General features: G+C 45.4%; 1 protein-coding gene across 1 annotated transcript in view; it reads left to right on the plus strand.

Moving 5' to 3' along the window:
• The window catches only part of LOC311147233 (voltage-dependent R-type calcium channel subunit alpha-1E-like), a gene marked incomplete at its 3' end in the record, with an annotated part of 124,133 nt that overhangs the window by 60,388 nt on the left and 37,676 nt on the right, over window positions 1-26,069 (plus strand). Inside the window, 18 exon segments of the mRNA XM_084183895.1 lie at window positions 1,432-1,535; window positions 1,655-1,813; window positions 4,477-4,667; window positions 4,950-5,053; window positions 5,332-5,447; window positions 6,327-6,380; window positions 7,447-7,518; window positions 7,761-7,964; window positions 8,288-8,400; window positions 9,222-9,334; window positions 9,939-10,070; window positions 10,455-10,524; window positions 11,857-11,974; window positions 12,279-12,346; window positions 12,514-12,581; window positions 16,803-17,612; window positions 17,746-18,089; window positions 18,288-18,444. Of these exon segments, the coding sequence (XP_084040021.1) occupies window positions 1,432-1,535; window positions 1,655-1,813; window positions 4,477-4,667; window positions 4,950-5,053; window positions 5,332-5,447; window positions 6,327-6,380; window positions 7,447-7,518; window positions 7,761-7,964; window positions 8,288-8,400; window positions 9,222-9,334; window positions 9,939-10,070; window positions 10,455-10,524; window positions 11,857-11,974; window positions 12,279-12,346; window positions 12,514-12,581; window positions 16,803-17,612; window positions 17,746-18,089; window positions 18,288-18,444 (2,997 nt within the window).

The raw sequence follows: 26,069 nt of genomic DNA on the forward strand, positions 1-26,069 counted from the left end.
TTGTGTATTACCATTGACTGTCACGTCATCGTTTTGTTGTTTTGATCGTGTGATCATTCTATAAATAAATATGTTCGCCTTCAACGCTGCGCCTTGGTCCTCCTCTTTGTATGACGATCGTGACAAATGGCTATGATAGGACAAAATTGAGGATGGATCAACAACACCGTGGTTACTCCACAATACTAACCTAAATGACAGAGTGAAAAGAAGGAAGCTTGTAAAGAATACAATTTTCCCCAAACATGCATCCTGTTTGCAATAAGGCACTAAAGTAAAACTGCAAAAAATGGGTGTCCTGAATAGAAAGCGTTACGTTTGGGGCAAGTCCAACACAACACATCACTGAGTACCACTCTTCATATTTTCAAGCGTGGTGGTGGCTGCATCATGGGTATGCTTGTCATCAGCAAAGACTAGGGAGTTTTTTAGGATAAAAAGAAACAGAATAGAGCTAAGCACAGGCAAACTCTTAGAGGAAAACCTGGTTCAGTCTGCTTCCAACAGACACTGGGAGACAAATTCACCTTTCAGCAGGACAAAAACCTAAAACACAAGGCCAAATATGCACTGGAGTTGCTTACCAAGACGACATTGAATGTTCCTGAGTGGCCTAGTTACAGTTTTGACTTAAATCGGCTTGAAAATCTATGGCAATAGACTTAGCCAGAAAGACTCACAGGTGTAATCGCTGCGAAAGGTGATTCTAACATGTATTGACTCAGGGGGTTGAATACTTATCTAATCAAGATACACTGAGTATACAAACATTAAGGACACCTACTCTTTCCATGACATAGACTGACCAGGTGAATCCAGGTGAAAGCAATGATCCCTTATTGGTCACTTGTTAAATTCACTTCAATCAGTGTAGATGAAGGGGAGGAGACAGGTTAAATAAGGATTTTATAGCCTTGAAACAATTGAGACATGGATTGTGTATGTGTGCCATTCAGAGGGTGAATGGGCAAGACAAAATATCAAAGTGCCTTTGAACGGGGTATGGTAGTAGGTGCCAGGAGCACCGGTTTGTGTCAAGAACTGCAACACTGCTGGGTTTTTCACGCACAACAATTTCTTGTGTGTATCAAGAATGGTCCACCACCCAAAGGACATCCAGCCAACTTGACACAACAGTGGAAAGCATACATTTACATGGGCCAGCATCCCTGTGGAATGCTTTCGAAACCTTTCGAGTCCATTCCCTAACGAATTGAGGCTGTTCTGAGGGCAAAGGGGGTGCAACTCAATATTAGGAAGGTGTTGCTAATGTTTGGTATACTCAGTGTAAATTATATTCAATGTACACCACTTCTGCCCCCGAAACCCCTTATACATAAACCACACTGCCTATTAACCGTTTATCCCACTTGAAAACATTAATTCAGTATTTTATTGTGAATCTGATCATTCATGTGTTTCTATGTGCAGAATACTGGCAACAGCAGGGGCCCACATGAACATACCAGTGGATCTGCGGACCCTGAGGGCGGTGAGAGTCCTGAGGCCCCTTAAACTGGTCTCTGGGATCCCAAGTGAGTACAGTCAATATCTACCAGAATATCAATAGCATTTACAGTGTCATAATACCTCAATATGTAACTTTCTATAATGTCTAATTCTCACGTGTGTGTGTTGTTTTTTTAATCATTAGGCTTGCAGATCGTGCTGAAGTCCATCATGAAGGCCATGGTGCCCCTGCTCCAGATCGGTCTGCTCTTGTTCTTCGCCATTCTTATGTTCGCCATCATCGGCCTGGAGTTCTACAGTGGGAAGCTACACCACACCTGTCTACCTACTGCTGACATCCTTGGTAGGAACATACCCCAGTCTCCCTCACACTCTCTGTATTTCATATACTACCCCACACTCCGTCATACTCTCTCTCTATCCAAAACCTCTTTGCCCACTTCTACCTCTATCCCTTGAAGAGGTTCCCTTCCCCTATGTGTTCCATTTTCGCAGGCTCCTCATCTCTATTATACCGTATTTGACAATCTCTCTCTCTTTCTCTCTGTCGCGCTCTCCCCCCTGCACCATCATTAACGTCTTAGACTCTAAAGAATTAAAGGGTGCATGGTGGGTGGAAGAATTAACCAACAAATCTATGGATATAGCAGCCTATAGCCTAATTTCGTCTGTCAAACAGGTAGGTCTACCTCTTATTCCTTAAATAGGAAGAAATAGGCTCCAATACAAAACCCTCTTATTGTTAGTAAAGTCTAATTAAAATTAAGACTGTTGCAATATATTATGCCTACTAGAATTTGACTACTTTCAGCACCATGAGCTGTCCATTTTTGATTGATTGTGCCACGGCTGTGTCACACTCGTCAAACACAGTGGACCAAGGCGCAGCGTGATATGCGAACATACTTTTATTTATATTCACCCACACGAACAAAACAACAAAACGATACGTGAAGTCCACAGGTTCACAAACACAAACCTACACGGAACAAGATACCACAAAACACTGTGGAAAGCAGGCTGCCTAAGTATGGTTCCCAATCAGAGACAACAAGCAACAGCTGACACTCGTTGCCTCTGATTGAGAACCACCCCGGCCAACACAGAAACACATGAGCTAGATAAAGAACCTAGAACACAAACATATAGAAACTACACACCCTGGCTCAACATAACAGAGTCCCAGAGCCAGGGCGTGACAGGCTGCTGCTTCAAGTTTCAGCACCCCAATGTACATTAAGTTCTGGCTTATTGTGAGGTCAATATCTTTAATAAAAACATCAGGGGCAAGAAACATATTGTTTTTAATCAAACCAATTATAGTAGTAGCAAGCCATCAAAGTTTACCTCTGGTCCTCCTTCTCATCTTCACGCTCTCCTTCTCAAACTGAACAGAACATAGGCTATAGGCTAGTCTGCGCAAGATTTTGGTAGAAGCCTTTGACTCTCCTCCTGAACTGCCACCGTAGGCCTACACAGCACAGCCATTGGTTAGGCAGAACACACAACCGTTTTAAGATAAGCAGGAGCAGAGCAGGCCGGGGCTCAGGGTTGGGATATCAATTTCTGTGTGTAAAACAGCCTAGTTTAATTTACACCATCCCAGCAGCTATCTTAGAAATATAACTTTGCTCTGTGCTTCTCCGAGCATGCACTGCGTAGCCTATAGCATATAGGCTAATTTGATTGAGACCACACTAAATAGCCTATAGGTGCACTTGATATTGCACACCCAGCGGAGAATCAGAGATGATATATATCGACACACATCGATATATAGCCAAATAAGCAACTAATTCTAAAACACTGAGAAATATTGAAATGTCATCAATTACACTAGATTTTAAATATACTAAACCCTCCCCTTGACTGAAATTGAACATGACACTCCCCCATTTTCCTCCAGGTAACCGTTCTGTAAATTGCGATCCGTCCCTTAGTATGCCCAACTGGGCTGCCTAGCTACCTTTTCATGATCCAACAATGATTACTCTGTAATCACACAAGCCAAATATAGTATTTTATTAAATATGGTTTGACACAGTCAGATATGATCTCTCCAGAAACTTGTATTTCTCAACCCTCAATTCACGAAGCAGCACTGACCCCTGGGATGTTGGTGACCAGTCCCTGAGATGGTTAGCTGAAACAGATTCAGTCAGTTTTCAAGTGCCAGTTTTTAATCTAAGTGGTCCTCGAAGGAGGAAGGATCACAGCTCTCCTGTTGTAATTAAGGTTGACGCTCTAGACATCCGCTACTCCTAAACCCTATTGCCCTCTTAAAGAGCAATCTGCATTTCAAACAAAAACAAAGCGGCAACCCTACCACTGTTTTGGTAAACAGCTGAGGGATGAGGCTGGAGAAATGTAACCACTCTCAAATTCATAGACAGAGCTATGGATGCCATGACTGACCATCCATGATATCAAAATGATTGTTTTAACAATGTTTTGAGGCTATACAGTGTGTGTTCTCAATTACCTTGTTTACAAACAATGGAGTATCATATTTTACATTTAGCAGAAGCTCTTATCCAGAGCGACTTGCAAGCGCCATGCTCTACCAACTGAGCCACACGGGATCTAAGTAAAACAAGGTTATATTTTGGGTTCAGATGGGCAACGACAGTTGAACTAAGTTAATGGGGTATTTATAAGTTATATTCTTCAAGAATCAATGGGTATATATAATTCATTTAAAGGGTCAAAATTGGATGTACCAACTGCAGATTGCCCCTTTGAGGAAAAGGTCTGATGCGGCGCTAATGTAATCAAACAATGAAAAAGCTGCCACACTGTGTTGCTAGTTTTGTGTAGCTCAGTTGGTAGAGCAGGATTGTGGGTTCGATTCCCACGGGGGACCAGTATGAAAAAAGTATGAAAATGTATGCACTCACTACTGTAAATTGCTCTGAGAAAGAGCTTCTGCTAAATGACTAAAATGTACATGTGTAGAAAGTAACAAGCTACCTACACTTTAACCACCCCTGCCTTGTCCTGTGTTAGAAAATGAGACGATGGATACGACCGAGGTGGAGTTTGCGTGTGGAGTGAGGAAGTGTCCGGAGAAGTATGACTGTATTGGGTCATGGATTGGCCCCAACAACGGCATCACCCAGTTTGACAACATCCTGTTCGCTGTGCTCACTGTCTTCCAGTGCATCACCATGGAGGGATGGACAGCTGTACTCTACAATGTGAGAACAGATCACCCAAAGTATTTAAAAAAAACTATTTTTAAGGTAGAGACATTGAAGTAAGGGATAATCAACGAGGGGCTATGAAGTCCTGTGGAAATAACCCACGATGTGCGGGTGTGATGCGTCCCCGATGCACAGCATTGTGGCACAGCTTCCGCGTTGTGCTTTATTTCCAGAGAACGCATAGCCCCTTGTTCTTACATAGAACTCTTTAGCAGTGAAGCGTTTGTCTGTACCTGTATTTATGTACCCTATACATGTCTATTGTACGTCCGTTAGACCAACGATGCCTTGGGCTCTATGTGGAATTGGATGTACTTTATTCCTCTCATCATCATCGGCTCATTCTTCGTGCTCAACCTGGTGTTGGGAGTCCTCTCTGGGTGAGTAAATAAAAGCTGTGTGTGTATGCATGTATGGGGCGGCAGGTAGCTTAGTGGTTAAGAGCGTTGTGCCAGTAACCGACTAGGTGAATAAATCTGTCGATGTGCCCTTGAGCAAGGCATTTAACCCTAATTGCTCCTGTAAGTCGCTCTGGATAAGCGCGTCTGCTAAATATGTAAAATGTATGTGTGTGTGTGTGCGCGTGCAAGTTTGTGTGTGATTTTATGAGGGTTTTGGAAGGGGAAACAATGGATTGCCTCATGTCCTGCGTGTGTAGGGAGTTTGCCAAAGAGAGGGAGCGGGTGGAGAACAGGAGAGCCTTCATGAAGCTGAGACGTCAACAGCAGGTGGAGAGAGAACTCAACGGTTACAGAGCCTGGATAGACCGAGCAGGTACTGTACTGTTACCTTACAGCCACCACCAACCGAGAGATAACTACGTAAGATGCTAAAATTAATATATTATAAGATCCAAGTGGTGATTTGGTTGAAGTAGATAAAGATGCAAAAATGAATATATTATAAGATCCAAGTGTTGATTTGGTTGAAGTAGATTATGTTAATTTTGCTAGCTGCTGTGTTGCCTTTGAGATGGCTCTGCTGTGATGGAGCTACCTGGTGAATATGTGGATGGAGCTACCTGGTGAATATATGGATGGAGGGTGACTTTGTGACGCTACAGTGCTATAATGGCAATCTACAGTATCTTTCTCCCACGCAAGTAGAGGTTGAGAGGAAGGTGATGCGGACTCATTGACTCAAGTGTAAATGTGTGAGTGCGAGTCTGTGCATATCTATGTGTGTGAGCGTGTGTGCATCCGTGTGTGTGTGTGCACTCATCCGTGTGTGTGCGCTCATTCGTGTGTGTGCGTGCACATCCACGTATCCGTGTGTGTGTGTTTGAATGTATGCATTAGTCATAGAAATCAATGTGTTCCCTCTCTGCAGGGCGTCATCAGGGCCCTGAAAGAGAAAAGTTAGCTGCCAGGCGAGCGCTGGATGAGCTCTCACCTGATGATGAGTTTCTCCCTCTCTCAGAGCATCAACACTATGCGACGCTATGCATTCAGCCCAAATACTCACCTTTGTAATGCAAATAAAATCATTTCAATATTACATTTAAACAGGTTAGCCCCATGATTTGCTCACGATCTTCTGAGAGCGCTAAGGGAGAGAGAGAAAGCCCTGTTTATGTTTCAGGAGCACTTTATGATGGACTGTGAATTCACTACGTGTGGATGACAATGAAATGTGTTCATCCCAATGTTTCAGAGGAGGTGATGCTGGCTGAGGAGAACAAGAATTCAGGGAGATCTGCTTTAGATGGTAAGAACCAGAAGACACAATTCATTGAGAGGAGTCACCACCACAATGGTGTATTCAATTGTGCTGAAGTCCTTTCCTCCCACATTCACTACCCTTACAACAGTAAATCCTTATGTAATGGGGAGTCAGTGTGCTGCTAAGAGCTTTGCTTCCTCCACTGTCCAAATGCCCCTTACTGGGCTTGAACCAGTGATCCTCTGCTTTGCAACACACGTGATTGCCCTCCTTGACAACGTTCCAGCGGTGTTGGCTACCAGAAAATATCTAAGTCGATAGCTCAATCTGCGACATTTCAAGCTTGCTGTGGAGGGAGTTTACAGTACCTTCTTAACTTCGTTATACGTACAACAGTACAGTACAATGTTTTTGAATGTTCTATACCATGTTCCGCAATTGTTCCACAACCTGCCTCTCTCCATCCTGCACTTTAAACTCCAGTTGTAAACAAAGGCAGCCATTTTGTTCCTCTTTGACCTCCATTAGCTTAGAGCTGCTGCAGACAATTGAAAATGGCAGTGAAAAGGCTAAACCTCTTTCAGAGGAAAATATACCATAAAACCCTCAAGAAGTTAATTTGCTTTGATTACTGTGTGAACATCGCGGTTGTTTTGGTAACAGCAAGGTGAAAAATGCTTGGCGCACGCCTGTAGGGCTATATCGTCTGTCAACAAAGTCTTGTTGTATCATGTTTTTGTGAGTCTCACTCCTTTTTGGAAAACGAAAATGGTTCATATGACACTTTCATTTACACCATACCTAATCAACCTATCAAAAAGTCCCAAACAATAAAGCCACATTTAATTGGCTCTTCCTCCTTCCTCTCATTGTTCAGAGGATTTCAGTCAGTTTGCCCTGAAAGTTAGTATGTCAACATTACCATTTCCTTCCATTAATATATAATTATCTCTATTTATAACTAGTTTGTTGTTCCCTATGGACCAAATGGCTGGCAAGTGAAATTTGTTGTGTCATTATGCTTATAAGCATCTGTTGTTCTATGTCAGTCTATCTATGCTGTTAGAGACATTCTCTGTTTGTTCAAATTTTCTGTCGTGTGTGTATTCAGTGCTGAAGCGGGCCACCAGTAAAAATGCTAAGCGTAGAGGTGTTCCTGGGGATGCAGAGATCTCCACTATAGGTGAGAGAGGAACACACAGCCCAGATCCTCATATCTAGGCGTCTTACTGTCTTTCTCCCTAACTTAAATTCTGGTCTCTTTCCCCTATATCTACTGTATTTGACCCCTATTTGACATATTTATAATTTTCTACACCCTTTCTCTCTCCTCTCCAACCCTGACCGTTTTCTTTCTCCATATCCTTTCTCTCGCTCACTTTCTTTCTATTTACTCAACCTCTCTTCTCATTCTTCCTGCCCCAGGAGCACCTCGTATGCGGATCCGTACAGTGCGGCGTGGCCCGGTAGCGTATATACGTCGTAAGGAGCGTATGCTGCGTATCTCACTGCGGCGCATGGTGAAGACCGACACCTTCTACTGGACCGTCCTCAGCCTGGTGGCTCTCAACACCATCTGTGTGGCCATCGTACATCACAACCAGCCCAAATGGCTCTCCACCTTCTTGTGTACGTCTGTGCTGGACTATCAATCAACCGATCAATTAATCAAAATGTGTCTATATAGCCCTTTTTACAACAACGATTGCACATTCAGAAAAAACTCCTGGTCCTAAGTATAGGCTATGTAGGGCATTTACAGTTATAGTAGCAACTATCAATGCAATCTGGCCAGCTTTCAAATATCCTTCTAGACTATGAAGATGTGGTTCTTCTGTTGTACGGAGTTTATAACGTAGCCTGAAAGAAAGCTAAATAGCTTGGTTTGAACAGAGAAAAAACTGTGAACATTTGCCCAGTCTTTGATTCATAATGATTTATTCTTTCTTCAGACTATGCAGAGTTTGTTTTCCTGGGGCTCTTTTTGGCAGAGATGTTCTTAAAGATGTATGGCCTGGGTTTCCGGCTCTATTTCCACTCTTCCTTCAACTGCTTCGATTGCGGAGTGAGTTCATTCATTTTACTCCATGTTAGCTTAAGGTGAACCTTGATTACCACAGGTATGTGGTTTCAAGACTTACTGTAGAAGTGTGGCAACATAAGATTTTCTTATGGTTGTACAGGTGAATCAAGGTGTGTTGTCTTGGAGTTAGGAAAAACAAAAATACATTTAATTTCTAACAATATGGACAATTAAGTGCTATTATTATGTGATACTCAAATCAAATCCAATCAAATAAAATGCTATTTGCTGAATACATTACCGTGAAATGCTTACTTACAGCCCTTAACCAACAACGCATTTATTTATTTGTTATAAAAAAGTAAAATAAAACAATAACAACAACAAAAAAGTGTTGAGAAAAAAAGAGCAAAAGTAAAATAAAGTAACAGTAGGGAGGCTATATACAGGGGGGTACCGGTGCAGAGTCAATGTGCGGGTGCACCGGCTAGTTGAGGTAGTTGAGGTAGTTGAGGTAATATGTACATGTGGGTAGAGTTAAAGTGACTATGCATAAATAATTAACAGAGTAGCAGCAGCGTAAAAAGATGGGGTGGGGGGCAGTGCAAGTAGTCCGGGTAGCCATGATTAGCTGTTCAGGAGTCTTATGGCTTGGGGGTAGAAGCTGTTGAGAAGCATTTTGGACCTAGACTTGGCGCTCCGGTTCCGCTTGCCATGCGGTAGCAGAGAGAACAGTCTATGACTAGGGTGGCTGGAGTCTTTGACTGTCCTATATTGCTGATTAATGTGTGTTCTTAATGATAGAGGTTTGTCTAAACCTCTATAATGGTGTTTGAATGTTGCGTGGTGTCTCTCCCATGCAGGTGATAGTTGGCAGCATCTTTGAGGTGGTGTGGGGCTTCTTCCGGCCTGGCATGTCCTTTGGCATCAGCGTCCTGAGGGCACTGAGACTCCTGAGGATCTTTAAGATCACCAAGTGAGTGGGACATCAACCAGAATGAGGGTTAGGGTCAGCATTAGTGTTGCTGCTGTAAGTATAATGTATTACCATTCTAGGGTTAGGGTTAGGGTTAGGATAGGGTCAGCAATATTTTTACTGCTGTAATTACAATGTATTAGAATTCTAGGGTTAGGGGTAGGGTAAGTGTTAGTGGTGTAAGTACAATGTATTACCATTCTAGGTTAAAGGGTAGGGTCAGCTTTAGTGTTACTGCTGTAAGTACAATGTATTACCATTCTAGGTTAAAGGTTAGGGTAGGGTCAGCTTTAGTGTTACTGCTGTCTTTTCCTACTAGCACTGACCTGTCTGATAACTACTCTATTGAGGAAAATTTACTTACTACGACTGTCAGATGTGGTTGTCTCACCTAGCTATCTTAAGATGAATGCGCTAACTGTAAGTCGCTCTGGATAAGAGAGTCTGCTAAATGACTCAAATGTAAATGTAAATGTAGGGTCATCATTGGTTATACTGCTGTAAGTACAATGTATTATTCTCCAAAATACATTAAAATGGCAAACGGAAGATGTTGAGGTCTGTCTATTTTGTATGTGAACCTTTTTTCTTTTTTCTTGACCAGGTACTGGGCATCTCTTAGGAACCTGGTTGTGTCTCTCATGAGTTCCATGAAGTCCATCATCAGTCTGCTCTTCCTCATCTTCCTCTTCATCGTCGTCTTCGCCCTGCTGGGCATGCAGCTCTTTGGGGGCAGGTGAGCACAACCAGAGGGTTTGGGTTCACTTATTAGATACAGTGTCACTGATCTCAGGATAGTGATTCAGTGCTTCACCAATATTAGGATATCAATATGTTTTTGTATGCGCAAGTCCCAGGTTCCATGAATGTATTTTCAGTTGATCTGTTAATTGACTAATGATGTGGATTGGCCATCATCATATCTCCGTATATATTTACAAATATTAATTCAGAAGCAGCTTGAAGCTGTGCCATGTTTTGTTTTGCTGCATCGGAAATGGAATGATAGACCTGAAATTACACATCTGGTTGAAAATAGCATTTTCCACCTCCGCTTCCCACCTCTTCCTCCTCTTCTTCCCCGGTCATATCTGCCCATCCATTCTTTCTCTCCCTTTAGGTTCATCTTTGAAGATTACACTCCTACCAACTTTGACACATTTCCAGCTGCCATCATGACAGTGTTCCAGGTTTGGCTCTTACACTCCAGACTGCCCCATGGTGACACACAGAACCTACCCGGGAATATCTCCCACAACCCCCCAGGGCCAAGATTAAACAACTCTGCTCACTGCTCACCTCCCCCTCCATCTACTAGCCTCCCACACATACACACATGCACATAAATGTCAGAGCTGTGAAATATGGAAGAATGTTTGATCAAAACTATAAACTGGGTTTCCGAGACAAATAAAATAATACTAATTCTGACATTTTTAACTCTGCAGGGAGAAAGAACCCTGTTACCGATGTGATAAATATTATGGCCCATTATGGCCCATAATTTATTTGTGTGTTAGCATTCGGAAAGTATTCAGACCCCTTCACTCTTTCCACATTTTGTTACGTTACAGCCTTATTCTAAAATGGATAAAAAATGTTTTTCCCTCATCAATCTACACACAATACCCCATAATGACAAAGCGAAAACAGATTTTTTTAATACATTTTGCAAATGTATTAAACATAAAAAACATAAATACCTTATTTACATAAGTATTCAGACCCTTTGGTATGAGACTCGAAATTGAGCTCAGGTGCGTCCTGTTTCCATTGATCATCCTTGAGATGTTTCTACAACTTGATTGGAGTGCTCCTGTGGTAAATTCAATTGATTGGACATGATTTGGAAAGGCACACACCTGTCTATATAAGGTCCCACAGTTGACAGTGCATGTCAGAGCAAAAACCAAGCCATCAGGTCGAAGATATTGTCCGTAGAGCTCCGAGACAGGATTGTGTCGAGGCACAGATCTGAGGAAGGGTACCAAAACATTTCTTCAGCATTGAAGGTCCCCAAGAACACAATGGCCTCCATCATTCTTAAATGGAAGAGGTCGGAACCACCAAGACTCTTCCTAGAGCTGGCCATCCGGCCAAACTGAGCAATTGGGGGAGAAGGGCCTTGGTCAGGGAGGTGACCGAGAACCCGACAGTCACTCTGACAGAGCTCCAGAGTTCCTCTGTGGAGATGGGAGAACCTTCCAGAAGGACAACCATCTCTGCAGCACTCCACCAATCAGGCCTTTATGGTAGAGTGGCCAGACGGAAGCCACTTCTCAGTAAAAGGCACATTCTAAAAACAGTTTTTTGCTTTGTCATTATAAGGTATTGTGTGTAGATTGATGAGAACAAAACAACTATTTAATCAATTTTAGAATAAGGCAGTAACGTAACAAAATGTGGAAAAAGTCAAGGGGTCTGAATACTTTCCGAAAGCACTGTATACTTTGCGTTTGTGTATTATTTTCATTCAGATTTTATTGGGCTGATCAATATTGATCTTGTATTTTTCAATCTAGATTCTGACTGGTGAGGACTGGAATGAGGTGATGTACAATGGGATTCGCTCCCAAGGAGGAGTGCAGTACGGCATGTGGTCCTCCATATACTTCATAGTGCTCACCCTGTTTGGGAACTGTATCCTTGCTCAACATCCTGCTAACCACAATCGACAGATTCTGCTCACATTGTAGATAGGTTTACGTGTATCTTAATTTTTATTTGAAAGTTGTTGCATAGACCTAAAGTAGTTGTAGGGTCATGGGTTGATTTATTAGGGGAAAAAGATGCACTGAGTACAACCCAGGGGATATCCCTTTAATGCGATTCCACTTGTTTCAAACGTGGTTCAGATGTTTTGTGGAACTGTCCGATAGTAGCCTAATTCATGTATTGCAGTTTCATCCACCCCTGTTAGGATTCTTGACCATACTGTGAACAGATACACTACTCAACGTCTTCTTGGCCATCGCTGTGGATAACCTTGCCAACGCACAGGAACTCACCAAGGTGTGTAGTACTGGTTTAAGAGTTTCTACAGAATGGGGTATCTTTAAATTAAAATAAGTGCTTTCAAATAAATGTGTAAGAGTCATGACCTATGGCCATATCTGCCCAATATCATAAACTAATTGTGGGATGTAAATTACCTTGTGTTTTTATTTTACCTTTGTTAGGACGAAGAGGAGGAAGAGGAGTTTTTCAATGCAAGATACGCCAGAGGCAGAGATGGCCCGATGTCTGAGTAAGTGTTCTGTTTATACTTTTATCACAATGGCAGTTGGTCAGGCACCTACTTTGGCCTAGTCTTGATGATGATTAGGAGGGGATTGAATCTGAGGGGTGATCATGATGCTTTCTCAATATCTATCGATTACACAGCCATAAAACCCATAGAAAAATAAGGATCTACTATTCTCTTTGAGAATCTGATGTAGGCGTTACCAGGAAGAATGTTTATTTTCTTTGCGTACAGCTGCATGATGAATCTTCAGGGTTAGAGAGGCATGTTCTGTGTGTGGAAAATGTATGTTTACCTGCCTGTTACATAGGATGTGTAATGGAAATTGCATTAGTGAAATTAGGGATGAGGCGCATGTCCTAGTGATGACAAGCATCTTCGCTTATAAATCTGTCACGTTCGTTCATAAACGGGTCGGACCAAGGCGCAGCGTGATATGCAAACATGTTTATTTAACGAATAAACATAACGACAAAACAATAAACCAACGATACGTGACGTCCTAAGGTACACACAACAAACCTCACATGGAACAAGATCCCACAACCCACTAGTGCCAATAGGCTGCCTAAGTATGGTCCCCAATCAGAGACAACGAGCGACAGCTGCCTCTGATTGGGAACCACACCGGCCAACATAGAAATACCCATACTAGAACCTATAACAACACAACATAGAAAATCACACCCCGACTCAACAAATAAGAGTCTCCAGAGTCAGGGCGTGACAGTACCCCCCCCCCCCCCCAAAGGTGCGGACTCCAACCGCACAACCTTTACTTAACAGGGTAGGGGCCGGGTGGGCATTCCGCCTCGGAGGCGGATCCGGCTCCGGGCGTGACAACCACCTATTCTCCGCCTCCCTGTTGCGCCCCTGGACTGGTCCGGACCTCGGCGTGCTGCTTCCCCTCTCCTTCCTCCCACTATACTCCAAGCCCTGTCTGGACCCTGGTGTGGGAGACCCCGAACATGGAGAGGGGCTGACGTCTGGGTCTGGACTGGAGCCGCTGACCGGAGCTGGACCGGGCACCGGTGGAGCGGACTGCTCAGGCTCCGGACTGGAGCCGCTGACCGGAGCTGGACTAGGCACCGGTGGAGTGGACTGCTCTGGCTCCGGAGTGGAGCCGCTGACCGGAGCTGGATCAGGCACCGGTGGAGCGGACTGCTCTGGCTCCGGAGTGGAGCCGCTGACCGGAGCTGGACTGGACCCCGGTGGAGTGGACTGCTCTGGCTCCGGAGTGGAGCAGCTGACCGGAGCTGGATCAGGAACCGGTGGAGCGGACTGCTCTGGCTCCGGACTGGAGCAGCTTACCGGAGCTGGATCAGGCACTGGTGGAGCGGACTACTCTGGCTCCGGACTGGAGCTGCTGACTGGTGCCGGACCAGGCACCGGTGGAACGGGCACGGGCCGTGCCGGACTGGACACACTCACCACTGGTCTGGTGCGAGGAGCAGGCACGGGCCGAACCGGACTAGGAACATGCACCACTGTCTTGGTGCGAGGAGCAGGAACAGGCTGGGCCGGACTGGCGACACGCACCACTGGCTTGGTGCGAGGGACAGGAACAGGCCGGGCCGGGCTGGCGACGCGCAACACTGGCTTGGTGCGAGGGACAGGAACAGGCCGGACCGGGCTGGCGACGCGCACCACTGTCTTGGTGCGAGGGGAAGGAACAGGCCGGGCCGGGCTGGTGACGCGCACCACTGGCTTGGTGCGAGGGGCAGGAACAGGCCGGGCCGGCCTGGCGACGCGCAACACTGGCTTGGTGCGAGGGACAGGAACAGGCCGGACCGGGCTGGCGACGCGCACCACTGGCTTGGTGCGAGGAGCAGGAACGGGCCGGACCGGACTGCGAAGGCGGACTGGAGGTCTGGAGCGGAGAGCTGGCACAACCCGTCCTGGCTGGCTACCCACTTTCACACTACACGTGTGGGGTGTTGGCACAGGACGCACTGGGCTGTGCACGCGTACAGGCGATACAGCTCGTAGAACTGCCGCAGGATATGCGGGACCGAGGAGGCGTACTGGAGACCAGGAGCGTTGAGCCGGCACACCCCGTCCTGGCTGGATGCCCATCTTCGCACGGCACGTGCGTGGTGCAAGCACAGGACGTACAGGACTGTGCCGGCGCACTGGTGACACAGTACGTAGCTCCGCATAACACGGAGCTTGCCCAGTCATACGCTTCCTCGCGTGACTACGAGGAGTTGGCTCTGCTCTAACCCTAGGCTCCGCCAACCACCCCGTGTGCCCCCCCAAAATGTTTTATTGGGGCTGCCTCTCGGGCTTCCTCCTTGACCGGCCTCCTCCGTGTTGCCGTTGCTCCTCTCCTGCCTGGGCATCTACCTTAGCCCATGGTCCTTTCCCCGCAAATATCTCTTCCCATGACCCCAATTTGCCCACCTGTGACATGGCCCTTCGCTCCGCCTGGGCACGCTGCTTGGTCCTCGTTTGGTGGGATCTTCTGTCACGTTCGTTGATGAACGGGTCGGACCAAGGCGCAGCGTGATATGCAAACATGTTTATTTAACGAATAAACACAACGACAAAACAATAAACCAACGATACGTGACGTCCTAAGGTACACACAACAAACCTCACACGGAACAAGATCCCACAACCCACTAGTGCCAATAGGCTGCCTAAGTATGGTCCCCAATCAGAGACAACGAGCGACAGCTGCCTCTGATTGGGAACCACACCGGCCGACATAGAAATACCCATACTAGAACCTATAACATAGAACAACACAACATAGAAAATCACACCCTGACTCAACAAATAAGAGTCCCCAGAGTCAGGGCGTGACAACATCTGATGTTGTTCTGGGGACTTGCTAATGAAAATGCATGATTTTAATTAGAATTGACTTTTGTTTTGTTTATTTGAGCATGTCATTCAACAGGTAAATTAAGAAAGATAACAGGCCAGTCATACATGCATGTTTTTATTTATTTAGAATTTGTTTATTTGTGCATGTCAGTCAACAGGTAAATTAAACCAAATGACAGGGCAATTGTAGAGTATAAACATAGTATGTGCTTAGTGTATAAGCACCACCAACCATTCTGCTCCCTCTGTAACAGGTACAGGTAGGGGGGAAAAGGATGCATGGATTGTACTGTCCTCTGATCTTCTCCAGGCACGTTACACTGACTGTGTCATTTGTCTGTTACTACATATTTGAGTGTCAGTCCTATGTGTTTCAGAGCTATCAAGATGGCGCCGCTTTTGATACGTATACTGTACTATGGTGTAATGTTATGTAATGCTGCTTCCATCATGTTGTCTTGTTACTCTATGCCTGTTATGTGGCACTGACCAAAATAGATATTACAAAATATAGAAGTCTAAATTCTACCACTGCCCCTGTACGGTCAAGGTGAAACAATTTGTAACTTGGATAACCACTGTTATCGGATAAGATGTATAAGCATCCACTGTCACTACTTAGGAAATAATGATTGAACAGGATTTGGATCCATTTATCAAGCCTTCAAAGCCAAATCCCCATGCCAAATATACAAACATAATTATAAGACAAATAAAATAAGATATAACCAAATATACTAGACTGGCATTAAGGTGACGTCTGTTGACAATTGGCCTTGACCCTTGACCTGGTTTTGGACTGTGTCACAAGGATTGTTCTGTTCTGTCTTTGTTCCAAAAACACTAATGTCTTGTTTTCAACCAATCACTCATTGATTACATGGACTACAAAAGAGTTTGAATACCCGTAAGTAAAGGTGTCTGTCTGTACTCCTGTCACACCTAATTCAGTTTCCTTTATCTTAGAAGAAGAAGTTCATTTCTAGATATCACAGTATTTCCCTATTTTAATTCTGCGCCATTCCTTTTTATTTTTGTGGCTTTTTGAGTTTGTGTGCTTTCTTCCCAGGTATTTTCATCATTTGAATTTCAATTGAATTTATGGTGTTTGTTTTATTTAGATGATAATTCAATATGTGAATTCAATTCATCTTTAGCCATACAATATGCAACATATCTGATTCAAAATGTTAATAGCAAATTGCTCTGTCATGCTATTTTCGTACTTCATTATTGACTTACATACATGCATACATACAATGTTATATAATATGTAGTATGTTTATACTGTATTTAGTGTTGAGATGCATCCTTTCATTGATACTGTAAGTGTACATATGATGTGGGCGTGATGCTGCCCTCTAGTGACAGGCTTTGTGTTGTGCTCAATAGGAGGAGGAGGCGGCCCTACCTCCGCAGGAAGAAGGCCATCCACAGGGGCCGTATGGCTGTCCCCGAAGAGGAGGAGGAGAGCGGCGCCGCAGGCGGAGACGACCAACCCCCCAACGGCGCCAACGCCTTCTCCAACCGCCGTGACAGACGGAGGAGGGGGGGAGGAGGAGGAGGAGGAGGAAGAGGCGGAAGATCCGTGTGGGAGCAGAGGGCCAACCAGCTACGCAAGCGGCGCCAGATGGAGAGCCAGGAGGTGCTGTTTGGAGGCAGCCCCACCGAGGACACCACTGACACCCCTACCACCGCATACCGCGCCCCCACCCTTTCCCCAGACGCCAGCCCCGGTCACCTGCCCGAGTCGCCCATGTCCGGGATCATGCCCATGCCTGAACCCCCGATGTCCATCGCCATCCCGCTGCCGGAACCTCCAGACTCTGAGCCTATGCCTCTGTTTACATTGGCTGAGGAGAGAGCGGTGAACCATCGCCCCGCCGGTGGGGACAGGAGGCACAGGGTGGCCCGGAAGTTCAGGCCTGGCCCTGGGGGGGCGGAGGAGGGAGGGGCGGCGCGGCATAGGAGGCACCGCCATCGTGAGGCCCGGGCTGAGGCCAAGAGCAGAGAGTCCCCACAGGAGGAGGTCAGCGAATCAGGCAGCCGCGAGAGGAAGATACTAGAAGAGAGGGAGGAGAAGGAAGAAAAAGAGAAGAAGGGGGAAAAAGGAGAGGTTGCTGAGGTGGAGGGAGGAGTGTCGGGCCAGGACGAAGGAGGAGCCAGCATTATCAACTTAGAGAGTGAAGAAGAGCATCTGAGGTAAGACGGTGGTGCTAGGTTCCATTATTTTACGCTAAGGGTTAAGGCATTTTGATTCGTGAGATAAGACTTCAGGCCCAAATTAGGTGTCTAAACACATCCACACATTCTCTTCCATACACCTCCTCTTCAGAGTGTGTATTGCAGACATCCCTGAGCCTCCCCTATGTGATGACTTCCCTGAGTCCCTACCCCCACCCCTGCTGGACCCTCCACCCCAGATGGAGGAGGGCGAGGTGGGGGAAACTGGGCAGTGTGAGCCCCTGTCTCAGGACCCTGCAGTGGAGCCAGCTCCAGAACAGTCCACAGACCCCCCAGAGCTCCAGGCGGCATCCGGCGTCAATGATTCGGAGAACAACCCGGACACCCTGAACCGTGAGAAGGGTGAGGAGCCAGGCCAAGGCCTAGACAGCCAGACTAGTGTGATCATAGAGATGTCTGGAGAACAGCCACTGCTGGAGATCATCCCTGTGACAGGTATGCTTCCATATAGTCGCTCTTGACCGAAATTCGTAGCTGAAACATTCTAGTTCATTGAAAGCAATGTAATTGCCATTCATTGTTCTGTACCGTTTCCTGCTGGAAAAAGGATGGTAACGATAACGATGGAATTGTTTTGCCATGCTTGGCAGGAGCCAGGTCAAATAACAGGTTTTATCTTCAATTTACTTTTAGCTTTACACAGCAGCAAAGAGATGGAGGTGTACCAGCCTGAGAGGAAGGAGAAGGAGAAGGAAAAGCAGGAGGAGGCGCAGGAGGGGGAGGAGGAGGAGGCCAGCCCTCCCAAACCTGTACCTCCTGACAGCATGTTCCTCTTCAAGGCATCCAATCCGTAAGACTCCCCTTCCTGCCCATGTCTTGGCATGCATTCTAGTGCGGTACTAATCAATTCAGTTCAGTTTTATGGAAGGACTCAGAAACACGTTTCTCTGATCCCTTTTAGTATACATAGGCTATTGTGTTTCTCTCTCTGCACACACTCCCTCATGCACTGTAGCTGTACAGCACTCTCACTCTCAGAAAAAAAGGGTATGGTTAGGGTACAGTATTGTTCCCTAGGGTACAAAAATATAAAAATCCACATAATGTGTCTTCAGAGGTACACATATGTGACTCGTTTCAGGAAACTAGGTGTATATTACGCGTCACTACTTCACAGGAGAGCCATTTGAATGTAAACCTTTAAAAAATATAAAAATTAGTTTTTTGGCAGAAATGCCTTCTGGAACATGTGAACTTTCATGTGCCTTAATAACAAACTTGTATGCCATCTGTAAATACAATTAAAATGGTTAAATTACGAGCCTAGTTGGTTTAGCCACAGAAAAGACAGCAACCTTCCCGCTAGCCATGATTGGCTGAGATAATGAGTGGGCTGGACATGCCGAGAGATGAGTTCGGATTGGTCTGCCATGTAGCACGCTTCTGTCTATTTGAGCTGGTCAGTATGTGTAGGTAATCCTGTCTAACGCGGCTTAAAAATATATATATCACGTAGTAGAACTGCATAAGTGTTGCTCTCCACTTTCTGGAGGACCGAGTTTTGAAATCAGTGGAATTAGAGTATGAAAGCTAAGGAGATGGAGAAAACACCTGTCTCCGGATTACATCTTCAAACTAAGGGCAACCATGGCATCCATGACAGAGAGGGAGAAGCGTACATCCATGTATACGGTTAAGATAGTCTAGCTAGCTACATTTTCAGATATGATGTTTCTAATTTAGTCAGAAAGTCATTTTCATTTCAAGTTAAAGTGTACTGTTAGCTAGCTAGCTAATGTTGGCTGGCTCGCTAGCTAACGTTACGTGTATGATCTGTGTAGTAATATTATTCATATCTCAGAGCCATTTGCTTTGCTAGTTATAACCTAAGTTAGCTAGCTAACATTGAACCTGGTTGGTTAGCTACCTGCAGATTCATGTAGGGTAGTAACATCATGAATTAGGATTATGGTTAATTGTTTAGCTAGCTAGCTACATGTCTTAACAAAAGACTCCACTATGCAAGTAACCATTTCAATAGAATGTTAAGGATGTCACTGCAACAACTGTTGATAGACTTAGCTAGCAAATTCGCTCTCGTCTGAGTGTGCCAGAGCACAGAATAACTGACGAATTTACGAACGCTCAACACCCGTTGAATATGGCCATGTCAGTAAACGTTGGCAAAAAAATGTAAATTGTTTCCAGCAGCACAGTTGCAGTCACCAACGCTCTGGATAACATAAAAACAGCCTAACTAGCTCTGCTAGGGCGAGTAAAATGGTCAGAGTGAGCTGTTCTCTCATTTGTGTCTGGAAGCAGCTAGCAAGCTAGCCAACGTTAGCCAGTTAGCTTGGTTGCTTGACTGCTGTTGTTAGGACAGAACGCTCGGATCAACCTTTAAAGAGATGGGTGGGGCTAAAGCTTAAGAGGGTGTGAATGATGCTCTCCAGTAGATATACCAAAACATTCAAATGCCATTTTTTCAAAATTGAGGTTACAAGTTTATCAACTTTCAAAGCAGAATTACTTTCCCATTGTTCCTCAACTGTAGTGTATGATATACGGCAGGTAGCTTAGTGGTTAAGAGCGTTGTGCCAGTAACCGAAAGGTCGCTGGTTCTAATCCCCGAGCCGACTAGGTGAAAAATCTGTCGATGTGCCCTTGAGCAAGGCACTTAACCCTAATTGCTCCTGTAAGTCGCTCTGGATAAGAGCGTCTGCTAAATGACCAATTATTTATTTAATGTTCTAGCTCTGAGTCTCTACTTTTATCCAATGTAAAAAACACAATTTCAAATGTTGCTACATTAGACCGAATCATGTCGGTCGGTCACATATGATCTCACCGTTCCGTACCTTTTAGGGTACATGTGTGGATAATTTAGTATGGTACATTTTTGTACCCAATATTTTGAATATAAAGGTACAATTACACACAGTGCGGGTGTGGCTTTCAGTAAGTTATTTTTGGCCACACATGAGTGGAAGTGTTGTACAAGTTTAAGTGGTCTATGGTTATGTAAATAAGACTTTTAGCATGTCCGCTGCCAGTCCTGAAGTCTTTATAAAGGCTTACATAAGAGCATGTGACAATAAAATGCATTAATCCAAATTGTAGTGACCTTAAGGCCAGGTACTACAGGATAAAATTACATTTGAAAATCTACTTATCGATTTTTTGCTTTTTTGGTCCAATAATATTAGTAATTTCAAAAAGTTAAAATTAAAATGTAAAAAAGTTGATGACAATGTATATTTGCATTAGTTTATTGTACTACCATCATCAAAATGTAATGAATTGTAAACACTTTTAAATGGACATACATTTACATTTACATTTACGTCATTTAGCAGACGCTCTTATCCAGAGCGACTTACAAATTGCTGCATTCACCTTATAGCCAGTGGGATAACCATTTTACAATATTATTATTATTATTATTTTATTTTTGGGGGGGGTGGGTTAAGGGGGGGGTAGAAGGATTACTTTATCCTATCCCAGGTATTCCTTAAAGAGGTGGGGTTTCAAGTGTGTCCAGAAGGTAGTGAGTGACTCCGCTTTCCTGGCGTCGTGAGGGAGCTTGTTCCACCATTGGGGTGCCAGAGCAGCGAACAGTTTTGACTGGGCTGAGCGGGAACTGTGCTTCCGCAGAGGTAGGGGGGCCAGCAGGCCAGAGGTGGATGAACGCAATGCCCTCATTTGGGTGTAGGCACTGATCAGAGCCTGAAGGTACGGAGGTGCCGTTCCCCTCACAGCTCCGTAGGCAAGCACCATGGTCTTGTAGCAGATGCGAGCTTCAACTGGAAGCCAGTGGCATGTGCGGAGGAGTGGGGTGACGTGAGAGAACTTGGGAAGGTTGAACACCAAACGGGCTGCGGCATTCTGGATGAGTTGTAGGGGTTTAATGGCATAGGCAGGGAGCCCAGCCAACAGCGAGTTGCAGTAATCCAGACGGGAGATGACAAGTGCCTGGATTAGGACCTGTGCCGCTTCCTGTGTAAGGCAGGGTCGTACTCTCCGAATGTTGTAGAGCATGAACCTACAGGATCGGGTCACCGCCTTGATGTTAGCGGGGAACGACAGGGTGTTGTCCAGGGTCACGCCAAGGTTCTTCGCACTCTGGGAGGAGGACACAATGGAGTTGTCAACCGTGATGGCGAGATCATGGAACGGGCAGTCCTTCCCCGGGAGGAAGAGCAGCTCCGTCTTGCCGAGGTTCAGCTTGAGGTGGTGATCCGTCATCCACACTGATATGTCTGCCAGACATGCAGAGATGCGATTCGCCACCTGGTTATCAGAAGGGGGAAAGGAGAAGATTAGTTGTGTGTCGTCTGCATAGCAATGATAGGAGAGGCCATGTGAGGATATGACAGAGCCAAGTGACTTGGTGCATAGCGAGAATAGGAGAGGGCCTAGAACTGAGCCCTGGGGGACACCAGTGGTGAGAGCACGTGGTGCGGAGACAGATTCTCGCCACGCCACTTGGTAGGAGCGACCTGTCAGGTAGGACGCAATCCAAGAGTGAGCCGCGCCGGAGATGCCCACCTCGGAGAGGGTGGAGAGGAGGATCTTATGGTTCACATTATCAAAGGCAGCAGACAGGTCTAGAAACACAAGAGCAGAGGAGAGAGAGTTAGCTTTAGCAGTGCGGAGAGCCTCCGTGACACAGAGAAGAGCAGTCTCAGTTGAATGACCAGTCTTGGAACCTGACTGGTTTGGATCAAGAAGGTCATTCTGAGAGAGATAGCAAGAGAGTTGGCTAAAGACGGCACGCTCAAGAGTTTTGGAGAGAAAAGAAAGAAGGGATACTGGTCTGTAGTTGTTGACGTCAGAGGGATCGAGTGTTGGTTTTTTGAGAAGGGGTGCAACTCTTGCTCTCTTGAAGACGGAAGGGACATAGCCAGCGGTCAAGGATGAGTTGATGAGCGAGGTGAGGTAAGGGAGAAGGTCACCGGAGATGGTCTGGAGAAGAGAGGAGGGGATAGGGTCAAGCGGGCAGGTTGTTGGGCGGCCGGCCGTCACAAGTCGCAAGATTTCATCTGGAGAGAGAGGGGAGAAAGAAGTCAAAGCATAGGGTAGGGCAGTGTGAGCAGGACCAGCAGTGTCATTTGACTTAACAAACGAGGATTGGATGTCGTCAACCTTCTTTTCAAAATGGTTGACGAAGTCATCCACAGAGGGGGGGGGGGGGGGTGAGGAGGATTCAGCAGGGAGGAGAAGGTGGCAAAGAGCTTCCTAGAAAGTGGCTTTAGCAGCAGAAACAGATGAAGAAAATGTAGAGAGGAGGGAGTGAAAAGATGCCAGGTCCGCAGGGAGTCTAGTTTTCCTCCATTTCCGTTCGGCTGCCCGGAGCCCTGTTCTGTGAGCTAGCAATGAGTCGACAAGCCACAGAGCAGGAGGGGAGGACCGAGCCGGCCGGGAGGATAGGGGACATAGAGAGTCAAAGGATGCAGAAAGGGAGGAGAGGAGGGTTGAGGAGGCAGAATCAGGAGATTGGAGGGAGAAGGATTGAGCAGAGGGAAGAGATGATAGGATGGAAGAGGAGAGAGTAGCGGGAGAGAGAGAGCGAAAGTTGCGACGGCGCATTACTATCTGAGTAGGGGCAGAGTGAGTAGTGTTGGAGGAGAGCGAGAGAGAAAATGATATAAAGTAGTGGTCGGAGACATGGAGGGGAGTTGCAGTGAGATTAGTAGAAGAACAGCATCTAGTAAAGGTGAGGTCAAGCGTATTGCCTGCCTTGTGAGTAGGGGGGGACGGTGAGAGGGTGAGGTCAAAAGAGGAGAGGAGTGGAAAGAAGGAGGCAGAGAGAAATGAGTCAAAGGTAGAGGTAGGGAGGTTGAAGTCACCCAGAACTGTGAGGGGTGAGCCATCCTCAGGAAAGGAACTTATCAAGGCGTCAAGCTCATTGATGAACTCTCCAAGGGAACCTGGAGGGCGATAAATGACAAGGATGTTAAGCTTGAATGGGCTAGTGACTGTGACAGCATGGAATTCAAATGAGGAGATAGACAGATGGGTCAGGGGAAAAAGAGAGAATGTCCACATGGGAGAGATGAGGATTCCTGTGCCACCACCCCGCTGACCAGATGCTCTCGGGGTATGCGAGAACACATGGTCAGACGAGGAGAGAGCAGTAGGAGTAGCAGTGTTTTCAGTGGTAATCCATGTTTCCGTCAGCGCCAAGAAGTCGAGGGACTGGAGGGTAGCATAGGCTGAGATGAACTCTGCCTTGTTGGCCGCAGAACGGCAGTTCCAGAGGCTGCCGGAGACCTGGAACTCCACGTGGGTGGTGCGTGCAGGGACCACCAGGTTAGAGAGGCAGCAGCCACGCGGTGTGAGGCGTTTGTATAGCCTGTGCGGAGAGGAGAGAACAGGGATAGACAGAGGCATAGTTGACAGGCTACAGAAAATGGCTACAATAATGCAAAGGAGATTGGAATGAAATGGACTAAACATCTGGGAAAGCGAGAGAGCGGGGCCTCCCTCACTTACGTTTCACTGAAACACCCAAATATAACTCTCCCAACTTCCACCTCAGAAACTATAATTGTTGTAAACTACAGCGGTTCAATGTTTTCTAGGAATAGACTAACTTAGTTTATTCAGCTAGCTAACTTGGTACAGTATTCTTCCGTGAAAACCGTCCAGGGCACCTAGTCATATGACGCCACAGCCAACTAGCATGCCGGACTCCAACAACACGGTTTAGCACCAATACTCGGCCACAACAAACCACCAGTGTGTCAACACGCCAAGCAGATCATTTGTGTCCGTGTCTAACGTTGTGGGTTAGTCCCGACAGCTTGAGCGAGTCCGTCGTCAACTTATTCATCCAGTTAGTTAGCTAGAATAGTTAGCATACTAGCTAGCCATTGCTTTCTGCCAACGAAGAAACCCCTCCTCCCACGGCACGAACACACAGAGAGAGCCAAGCTAACGTTAACTAGTCACCCATGTCCCGAATTCACTTGAACGACTCTGGCTATCAGTATGTAAAAACAAAACACAAATGTAGGTTATAACTTACCCCTAGCAGCTACTGTTAGCTAGCCAAGTGCAAAGCTAGCCACTGTATTGACTCAGCCAGTTCGCGTCTGTTCGCTAGGTCGTTCCAGCTATTGTTTAGTAGCTATCCAGGTAGCAACAAGCTAGCTACATTTCAAGCACAGTAGCCACTTACTACCTAACGTTAACGCTTCAGACAATGAGGTTAGAAAAACAGCTGAATGGTAGACATTATTGTATGTAATTATTGTAGGCAGCTAGCTGGCGTAAATACAGGTACTCTCAGGCGTGAAACAACTATCCACAGTTGCTAATAGTTACCAGTAGCTACCCGCTAGCTAGTCCAGGTAGTGGGTTAGCTAGCTTTGTGCTTCACCGGGCTCAGCCGAATACAATACTAACCTACAATAATTATATACAACAACCCACGATAACTACCTACAATACCTAACTACAATCTAAATACATAGTTTAAGCTTTACTCGACAAAGCCCAAACTATGTATATAAGCCATATAAGCCAAGCTTACCTCCCGCCAGAGAGAGACACAACCTCACCCGACGACGACCGCACATGTAATAATTTCCATAATTTCAAAGCTCTCAACATTGAATCACACATCATTTAAAAGCCCATTTCATAGAGAATGTTACAAACTGGACTAAATGTGGTAACTTACTTTGAAAAGATGGTGATTGGGTCTAAATAGGTGTTTGGCGTTTGATAGTCTAAATTCAGTGTACTTGTCTGTAACTGCCATTTCCCGAAAGTCAGACTCTTCCCATACGCCAACAAATTTTTCTCAGCCTTAGAAGCATCTGAATTCACCAAATTTAGTCAAGACACTTCACTTTAGACTTATTCTCCAGATTTATTCATAGGAAATTGTTGATATGTTGTTAAATGTTTATTTTAGATTACATTTTCTTCCCAAAAATTCGACACAAATTCATTTTACGTACCTTTCTTTAGTATTTTACTGATAGAAGATGAAAAACATATTTATCCACAATCTGCTATGTCAAAGTCCGGTCCTGAAGTGTCTTGACAAAATTTAGAAAATATGCGCATATTTAATTAAATATTACCTAATTTGCATACAATAGTTCTGAAAATGTGTAATACAAAAAAGTATTATATTTGTGTCCACATTCAACTGGTAAAAGTTGATTGTGATATGATTAATGGAAAAAAATACCCTATTAGGGTGTGGTGTCTGGCGTTAACCCTTTAATCCTCTGTAGCTCAATTGGTAGAGCATGGCGCTTGTAACGCCAGGGTAGTGGGTTCGATCCCCGGGACCACCCATACGTAAAAATGTATGCACACATGACTGTAAGTCGCTTTGGATAAAAGCGTCTGCTAAATGGCATATTATTATTATTATTATATTATAACACTGAGAGACCTAATGGTTAAGGTGTTGGCTTGACAGTTGCTGGACTCAGGTTCAAGTCCTGGTCAGGG

The sequence above is a fragment of the Coregonus lavaretus genome (assembly GCF_964263955.1).
Source record: "Coregonus lavaretus genome assembly, chromosome: 19".
NCBI classification, from domain to species: Eukaryota; Metazoa; Chordata; class Actinopteri; order Salmoniformes; family Salmonidae; genus Coregonus; species Coregonus lavaretus.